Genomic DNA, 8,832 nt, shown 5'->3' with positions numbered 1-8,832 from the left:
AATGGGGCAGTCTCGTAAATAACGGCCTGGAAACATGGGGGAATGGGAAAAGGAAATAAATGGTCGTCTTATCCAAAAATGATGGTTGATGGGTGCCAGATCAATTAGCGTGGTCGAGCAGCCGCATGCACTGTCGGCTCCCCTTTTTTTTTTTTTACAGTTACTACCCCCACATTTAATATTTATTATTATTCGAATCTCAGTTTAATACACGATATTACTTTCCACTCAACTGCCCCTCCCTTTTGCTCCCTTTGCCTTGGCCTCGGGCGTTAAAGTAAGTACCTGTCTGTTGCATTTCGCCGCTCCCCCAGCTGTTACGAGTTGATTTACAGCTCATGCTACCCCCACATCATCTTAAAAGAAAATATCAAATATGCAAGTTCCAATAGAGGATAAGGCGAAAGTGTTATTACATTTGTCTCGTATTTTATTTACATTGATGACTTTAGAAAATAAAAATAAAATAAAATAAAGTAATTTATTATCTTTATCAATAATGTTGTTGTTTGTACAGCAAAATAATTGATACGTACAACCTTATTTTTGTTAATTTCAAGTGCATCGGCTTATTCATTTTATGATAGACCCAAATGGGTATTTTGAATTTTTTTCTTCGGTTTCTTAAATATTGCCCACCTTTGTTTAAATTATAGATAATATCGTGGTCTGTTAATATAATAACGATATCATGAAATCTTTAATGGGTACAACGATTTGGAAAAATCACGAGAGGCAAACTCATTGATTGTTATGTTTATATTAATAAAATATATAATTTTTTTCCCATGCACTACGATTATTATTATGATTACCAAAGTAGGCCAAGTCTATGTTTATCCGCATGGAGTGGATTTTTTCTTTTCATTACTTATTTTTTAAAATAGTGCGGTCAACTTTATTTTATTACCAAAAATAATAATACGTAACAATATAATTTGGGGTATTGATGGATAATATTAATTATTAAGAAAACGGAAGACTTCTTTTTGCTACCTAAACAATTAGGCCCCATACACACCCTTATCGAATCTTGGCTTGGCTTGATACAAATAGCAAGATTGCGATCTACGTAACCATTTTAAAAAATTGACCATTTTGGAAAGGAATCGAATTTAAGTGGGATAATAATTAAGGTTAAAATTACGGTTTTGTAGGGAAATCAGAGGGGGGGTTGGTTAAAGTATAAGTTAACAAGGGAGGGGTGTTTAGGGAAATTCAGAAGTCCGTAAGATTATAACGTAAGACCAACGAGACTTTGCAAATCTACCTGTACAAAACAGAGACTGTGTTGTGTGTTCGTTCTTTCTCTTTCTTCTTTCTTTATTGACTTTTTATATTCTACGTTTAATCTTCTTACAGCTTCTTTTGTTGAATGAGCAAGCACCCAGCACCCAACACCAAACACCAAACCAAACGGAACCTTAAAAAAAAGAAAAAAAAAATTGATTTCTTTCTTTTTCACTTTTTATTGTTGGTTTAGTCGGTTTCAGAACCCCATTAAACTCCACAATAATCTCACCAGTTTTGAACCTAACTTACTTACTGTACATGTACAAATTCTTTTGCTTCATGTTTATCCTGTAAGTCTTTTCACATGGGTTTCTTTCTTTCATTTTCTTCTTTCTTCTTCTTGGTTATTGTTTCTACGAGTACATTTGGTTGGTGGGAAAGTGTGGGAAATGAGTGATGGCCTAATGGGCATTTTCAGTTTCTGAAAATTTGAGTTTTCTCAGCAGCCAGACGCAGTTCTATAGTATTTATGACATTTTTGATGTTTTGGCAGAGAAAAATCCTCTGAGACTTATCAAATAGCTCGGTATAAGGTCAGTTGCTGGATCATTTTTCGTTTTTGGTTTGGTATCAGTTAGAATTCTTTCAGGTAACGTTTTTGTTTTTTATTATTTAACTCTCTATTTCTCTCTTTGCCTTTCATTTCTATTATGCATGTTTATTTATTTTATGAATGTGCGTGTATATGTATATATGCTGGAAATTGGAAACTTAAGATCCGGGGCCTGATATGTACTTGAACTCTTTTGCGTATTCAAGTTGCTTCCTTTCTGTAGAGTTATGGGTAATTGAGCATCTCTTTCTTTTTAGAATATTTGGTAATTGGCATTATCTTTTCAAGCTGAGCTTTGTAACGAATAGAAGTTTAATAAGCACCAGCCTCTGTACGACTCCCATTTTTTTATTTTGTTTTTTAAATAATGCTCATGTTTTTGTAAACAGCATCAAACTTTTTTTTTTTAAAGTTATATATAATATCTGTAAGTTCATTTTATTCATACTGTATTGCAAGTCCTTAACTCATCTTGTGCTTCTAAGGTGATGAAGCAGTTGATGAGTCATTAAAATCATAATTCATGACTGTATGTAGCCTATTGACCTCGAGTGACTGTTTCGAGACGGCTTCTTTTAATCTGCATTCTCTGATAGAAATTTCTTGGGATGGACAGAATGTGTTACACAAACATACATTATGTGACATAATTATATTGTTCCTGATAATTTATCGGCACACTGACTGATACAAACAAATATTTCTTGACGAATTTGGAAAAATAAAGTAAAATGAATGAATTAATGATGATGATATAATGTTCTCTGCTAGAATTTGCTTATTTGGTATGCTGAGTTAGGATTTCACATATTGTGCAAGGTAAAAATGCAACCGACAAATAGCCATGTGGACCTGAGTTTTGCTTTAAAGAAGTTCTTCGTTGTTAATTTAATTATTAGTTTACATATTAGTAGACTTGAAAATAAAGCAACTGATTTTGCTGAAGCCAATGAAGTTTGCTGAAAAATATTTAGAGAGAAAATTGCTTTGGTGTGTAAATATTTTCATTTTAAAATTTTAATTGTTAACGGTTATAAGAGTGAAACACGTGTTCTTTCACATTCAATTTGTTAATATAATAATTTCATGCTGTCTGTATTAAGAAGCCAGATAATGCGGTTTAATGACTTTGTTGGAAGTGAATGATATGAATGGGATGCATGGGAAAGCATAGGTTGTATTGATAAATATAACAATGATTACCTTAAAAGAACCTTTGTTTTATTCGACTGTCTCTTGAGGGTTTTGCGTATAAAAAGGCCATGAATGTTAAAATTCAATACAGCCGAAACTAAGGCATGCTTCTGAGGCAACAGTGTTAGGTGTGTATGTACATGCTTTCATGCTTGTTTCATATGTTTCTTTTATCTTTATCATTCATTTATATTCCATCTTTTGTGACTTTGTCTAACCCATTCGTTTATAGATCAGCATTATCAACAATTGTCTATTTTTACACTGCTCATATAAATTCCTGTCATGGTATTGAGTTGAAAATAGATGCTAGATCATTATTTGTCTCGGGGGTTGGGGGTGGGGTGGTTCCCTCTTTCTGGTCCCTTTCGCTAAACAGGAGCCAAGAGTAAAATAAGAGAACTTCTATATTATGACATTTTGGTGCTGTGGATAGTACGTTTATCCTGGTTAATCTCTTCAATTTGAGGTATCTTTTGATTATCTGCCTGCTGTTCATGCTGAACTAATCTTTCTAGCTTGTTCGATTAGTTATTTAATTTACAATTGATATGTTCCCGGGTGTCTATTTTCCGATTATCTTTTGGAACTTCGATCCTTTAAAGTAAATTTAGTTTATTATATAAAACTTGTTAGTGCTTGTCCTTTTTTAAGTTAGTTTCACCTGGGGTTTACTAAATATCAATGGCAGTTGGGCATATCATGTTCTTCCCACAGTGTTTTTGAACCTTGCTCTTTCCTTTTCCTATTTCTGAACATGCATTTGATTGCAGGCTTCTCTGCCAAAGAGGGACCTGCATTCATGACATTAAGGTACTTTAGTAATGAGGCTAGTCTGCTTTTAATGAGTTGCTTGTTGAGCATCTTCATGGAAAAAGCTCCAGATAATTATGGATTTAGGGAAAATAAATATATTGTTTGTCTAAATGTTGGTATTATAATTTTATTGGCTTTTAATACGTCCTTTTAATTTGAGTACATAATTGATCATTGTTGCACAAAAACTGAAAGTTATTCTCGTCCTTGATGATTAACTATACATGTGTGCTTTTGTATCGTCATCTAATTCTTGTGCTTTGAGAATCAGCATTAACCTGCACAAGTATAATTGTCTACTGCTGCAGGAACTCGGTTATTTGTTCTCAGATAGCTCCTGGAAGGTCTTTTAGGCAGGAACGAGTATTTCTTATACTTGACTTTGTTCTAAATCTGAAATAAGAACGGATAACACTGGCAATCATGTTGTCAAGATCTTGCATAAACTTGGTCGACTTGGCATCTGCTGATATGATGTATTTCCCTCAAACTCCTAGGGCACTTCCGAGAGCAATGACTGTCCAAGGAGTTATTCCTGAGGCGGATGGCAATGAAAGCAATGATGAAAATTCAGATTCTCCCTCCTACAGACACCACAAAAAGAAGATTATAGTGGCAAATTTTCTCCCCCTGCATGCTCAGAAGAATTTAGAATCTGGAAATTGGTGTTTTAGTTTTGATGATGATTCACTTTTACTTCAGATGAAGGATGGTTTCTCATCAGATACTGATGTTTTCTATGTTGGGTCTCTGAAGGTTGATGTAGATACAACTGAGCAAGAAGAAGTTGCCCAGAAACTTCTTGATGAATTTAATTGTGTGCCTACATTTCTTTCCTCTGACCTTCAGAAGAAGTTCTATCACGGATTCTGTAAACAATATCTGTGGCCGCTTTTCCATTACATGCTTCCTATTTGCCCAGACTATGGTTTTCGCTTTGACAGATTGCTGTGGCGGGCATATGTTTCTGCTAATAAGGTATTTGCAGATAAGATTATGGAGGTCATAAATCCTGAAGAGGATTATGTATGGATTCATGATTACCACCTTATGGTTCTCCCTACATTCTTGAGGAGGCGGTTTCATCGAGTGAAGCTGGGATTCTTCCTCCACAGCCCATTTCCTTCGTCAGAAATCTACCGTACTCTACCTGTTAGAAATGAAATTCTGAAAGCACTTCTAAATGCAGATTTAATTGGTTTTCATACATTTGATTATGCTCGCCACTTTCTGTCTTGTTGCAGTAGGATGCTGGGCCTGGATTATGAATCCAAGCGCGGTTATATTGGACTTGAGTATTTTGGTCGCACAATATATGTTAAAATCTTGCATGTGGGAATTCATATGGGTAGACTTGAATCTGCTCTGAATCATCCCTCCTCTTCTATCAAGGTTAAAGAAATTAGAGAGCAATTCAAGGGGAAAAAGGTTATTGTTGGTGTTGATGATATGGACATATTTAAAGGTATCAGTTTAAAATTACTGGCCATGGAACAGCTATTGAAGGTGCATCCTGAGTTGCAGGGCAAACTGGTGCTGGTTCAAATTGTAAATCCTGCAAGGAGTACAGGAAAAGATGTTCAGGATGCAAAATTGGAGACATATACGATTACTAAAAGGATCAATGAAACATATGGTGTTCCGGGCTATGAACCTGTAATCCTGATTGACAGACCTGTACCTCTTCATGAGAAGACTGCTTACTATGCTTTGGCAGAGTGTTGTATTGTTAATGCAGTGCGAGATGGGATGAACCTAATGCCATACAAATACACTGTCTGTAGACAAGGGACTCCAAAAATGGATGAAGCTATGGAACTGGCATCAGGGTGTCCACGTACTAGTATGCTTGTCATTTCCGAGTTTATTGGTTGCTCACCATCCTTAAGTGGTGCAATTAGGGTCAATCCCTGGGACATTGATGCCGTAGCTGATGCACTACATGACGCTATCACCATGTCTGATGTAGAGAAGCAGCTGCGGCATGAGAAACATTATCGATATATTTGCTCTCATGACGTGGCTTATTGGGCCCATAGTTTTATGCAGGATTTGGAGCGAGCATGTAGAGATCACTACAGTAAACGTTGTTGGGGCATTGGCTTTGGTTTGAGTGTCAGAATATTGTCCCTTTCTCCAAATTTTAGGAAGCTCTCTGTTGATCGAATTGTTGATGCATATAAGAGGACATCTAGAAGGGCAATATTTTTGGATTATGATGGAACAGTGGTACCCCACCATGCTCTCATCAAAAAACCAAGTCGTGATGTCATCTATGTTCTGAGGGAGCTTTGTGGTGACAGTAATAACACTACATTTATTGTTAGTGGCAGGGGAAAAGTCTCTCTAGGTGAGTGGCTTGCTCCATGTGAGAATCTAGGGATAGCAGCAGAGCATGGTTACTACCTAAGGTACATTCTTATTTTGTAACTGATATCTAGCTTCAGGATATAACTACTACTATGAAAGACCCCCTTTTTTTCGTCTTTCTTTTCATTTGTAAATGACTCACTTTCCTGGTTCAAATAGAAATGCTTTACTTTATTAATAGATTGCTTTATTTTTATTGAAAGGATGTTAAACTTTTATCTGTGCAAATTGGGTGTCTTTATTTTAAGTAGTTGATTTCAATAATGTACCCACAATTGCTATTAACTTCTTTTAATATTACTGGTTTTGACTTTGCTGCAGGTGGACTAAGAAATCTGAATGGGAAACCAGTACTGTAGCTGCAGATTTTGAGTGGAAAAGAATTACAGAACCTGTGATGAAATTGTATACTGAGGCAACTGATGGCTCCTATATAGAAAAGAAGGAGACTGCCTTGGTGTGGCACTATCAAGATGCTGCCCCTGGTTTTGGATCATGCCAGGCCAAGGAGCTGTTAGATCATCTCGAAAGTGTCCTTGCCAATGAGCCTGTTGTTGTTAAGAGGGGCTATAATATAGTGGAAGTGAAGCTGCAGGTATATATGTGTTTCTTTTAATCTGTTTTTTCGATTTCAGCCCGAAGGTCTAATGTCAGCTCTGCTGCCAAATTTGCAGGGAGTTACTAAAGGGTTGGTCGCAGAGAAAGTTCTTTCCACAATGATCAGTGATGGGAAACTACCTGATTTTGTATTGTGCGTTGGGGATGATAGGTCTGACGAAGACATGTTTGAAAGCATTTCACAGGCAACTTATGGTTCATCACTCCCTATTGCTCCGGAGATTTTTGCTTGCACAGTTGGGCAAAAGCCAAGCAAAGCCAGGTACTACCTAGATGATGAAGAGGATGTTTTGGCACTACTTAAAGGGTTGGCAGCTGCTTCCAAATAAATGACATTTAAATTTCGAAACGCAAAGTCAGGGTGGAAATAGGATGCTGACACAACGATTCTTTCCTGTCAAGACACAAGTGGGGGCCTCTCGGGAAGTTGGTTCTTGATACTAACTTTGTTCATTGCATGGTTGGATCTCTCGGATGGATTGAAGGCGTGGAATGTTTCTTTCATTTTTGTAAGATGGGTTGGTAAATGTAGTTTTAGTGCACAGGGGATAAATTAATCTCAGTTAATAGATCCAGGCTTGTATACATTTTACCAGTTTCCTTTCCTTAATATATGTGAAAAGCATTTGGAAAATGTTACTGTTTTGGTTAGCTCTTTGCTGTGGTAATAATGTGGCTAGAAGCTATTTATTTCCGACCCATGAGCCTGTATTTTCTTTAGTTTCTGTGCTGCTGTCTTTAAGGGTATATTAGTAATTCTCATGCTTCTACTCTATAGCTAATAAAGTGTAATTCAGGTCCGGTAAATAACAAATAAAAGCATTTTCCTTTTCTTTTTTGGAAGAAAAAGTCGTTCTTCTTCAGCTCTTCCGGGTCCGGGGTATATTAATTTACTCTTCGCCTCTTCGGAGAGTACAACGTTAACGAGGAAAGTACTGGAATTGACGACGACGTTGAGAAAATGAAGCTTCGCCCCTTCACTCTCTATCTCCTTCCTGTTCTAGTCATAGCTATCTCCTCTTCTTTTCAGGTGCGTCCATTCTTAGAACCCTAAAATCAAATACTACTTTACTTACCGAGAAAGAAAAGCAGTTTGGAAAATAAATAAATAAATAAAACCAACTATTTGCAGGTTCGCGCAGCAAATGATCAGCGCTTCAAAACATCATCGCCCTTTGCAACAGCTCTCGAAACTCTGCAGAAGCAAATTGGGTCAGTTTTAAAATTTCCCTTCATTATTTTACTATTTACCGCGTTAAAATTTAGCGTTTTATTAGTTGTCGCATGAATTGAACTGAGTCTCATTCGTTTTTATTTATTTATTTGTCCATATTCAGCTACACATTCAAGAGCATCGGCCTTCTTCGGCGTGCAATGACCCACTCCTCATTCTCTGAAGAGAATAATAGGGCATTGGGCATTTTAGGGGGCTACGTGATAGACACATCTGTATCACTTCGATTACTAAATAAAGACATTGACATTTCTCCGAAAGATCTGAACCGCCGTGTTTCAGAGACTTCCAATGTCGAAATTTCATGTGCTGTTGATGGGATGCATTTGGGGTTGCAGAAAGTGGTTAGGGTTTCTCCCAAGACCAATTCTACGGTTCCTGCTGTGGTTTGTGGTGCTTTCAGAGCCATATTTGGTGCTATTGCTGTGGATACTGGGAAATGTGATGACGCTGGTGATGTGTTCTTGCGTGTTCACAGTGGTGAGGTTGGAAAAGCTCTGCCTTTCTAAGCTCAGATCCCTGGTTTCTGCTATTGAAACAAGTTATCCTTATCCTAATATTGTGTAGTCTGGGACTCTGGTTTTGGGGCAGTGACTTCTTAAGTCTTACTCATGGTTTCTCGAATATGATGTCTAATGGTGTTGTGTGCTAATGATACTTGGTCGCCCTGTCTAGTAATATGTTTGGTTTGGTGCATATTAGAAGTAAAATATGTAAAATTGGAGTGCATTTTCATGATCGTTACTTGGTCTTT

The 8,832-nt window shown here is 36.9% G+C and overlaps 2 protein-coding genes across 9 annotated transcripts; both read left to right on the top strand.

Moving 5' to 3' along the window:
• The first annotated feature begins 1,284 nt into the window (after positions 1–1,284).
• LOC102612059 (probable alpha,alpha-trehalose-phosphate synthase [UDP-forming] 9) lies at positions 1,285–7,478 on the top strand. 8 transcript variants are annotated; one of them, XM_025098607.2, is made up of 6 exons: positions 1,285–1,583; positions 1,787–1,826; positions 3,814–3,853; positions 4,165–6,267; positions 6,548–6,821; positions 6,901–7,478. In XM_025098607.2, exons 4-6 carry the CDS (start codon positions 4,280–4,282, stop codon positions 7,171–7,173), a joined length of 2,535 nt encoding a protein of 844 aa, XP_024954375.2. In that variant the 5' UTR covers positions 1,285–1,583; positions 1,787–1,826; positions 3,814–3,853; positions 4,165–4,279; the 3' UTR covers positions 7,174–7,478. The 8 variants fall into 8 exon arrangements, with proteins under 8 accessions (XP_024954375.2, XP_024954374.2, XP_006476753.2 ...); XM_025098606.2 differs by having other exon boundaries at positions 1,787–1,882; XM_006476690.4 differs by lacking the exon at positions 3,814–3,853.
• A 170-nt stretch (positions 7,479–7,648) lies between these two features.
• Positions 7,649–8,807, top strand: LOC102611771 (protein NUCLEAR FUSION DEFECTIVE 2). Its single transcript, XM_006476687.4, has 3 exons — positions 7,649–7,874; positions 7,977–8,056; positions 8,182–8,807. Exons 1-3 carry the CDS (start codon positions 7,806–7,808, stop codon positions 8,585–8,587), a joined length of 555 nt encoding a protein of 184 aa, XP_006476750.2. The 5' UTR covers positions 7,649–7,805; the 3' UTR covers positions 8,588–8,807.
• Positions 8,808–8,832: the final 25 nt, after the last annotated feature.

Source organism: Citrus sinensis, chromosome 3 (genome assembly GCF_022201045.2).
Source record: "Citrus sinensis cultivar Valencia sweet orange chromosome 3, DVS_A1.0, whole genome shotgun sequence".
In the NCBI taxonomy this organism is placed as follows: Eukaryota; Viridiplantae; Streptophyta; class Magnoliopsida; order Sapindales; family Rutaceae; genus Citrus; species Citrus sinensis.
The sequence above is the reverse complement of the archived record's forward strand: the minus strand, read 5'-3'. Positions and strand labels throughout refer to the sequence as shown.

Excerpts from the sequence above, each read along its gene's own strand:
- LOC102611771 (XM_006476687.4), top strand. The coding sequence starts at position 7,806 with ATGAAGCTTCGCCCCTTCACTCTCTATCTCCTTCCTGTTCTAGTCATA. Across the intron at positions 7,875-7,976 it reads CTATCTCCTCTTCTTTTCAG|GTTCGCGCAGCAAATGATCA; the intron begins GTGCGTCCATTC and ends AACTATTTGCAG. Across the intron at positions 8,057-8,181 it reads ACTCTGCAGAAGCAAATTGG|CTACACATTCAAGAGCATCG; the intron begins GTCAGTTTTAAA and ends GTCCATATTCAG.
- LOC102612059 (XM_006476690.4), top strand. The coding sequence starts at position 4,280 with ATGTTGTCAAGATCTTGCATAAACTTGGTCGACTTGGCATCTGCTGAT. Across the intron at positions 6,268-6,547 it reads GAGCATGGTTACTACCTAAG|GTGGACTAAGAAATCTGAAT; the intron begins GTACATTCTTAT and ends ACTTTGCTGCAG. Across the intron at positions 6,822-6,900 it reads TAGTGGAAGTGAAGCTGCAG|GGAGTTACTAAAGGGTTGGT; the intron begins GTATATATGTGT and ends CCAAATTTGCAG.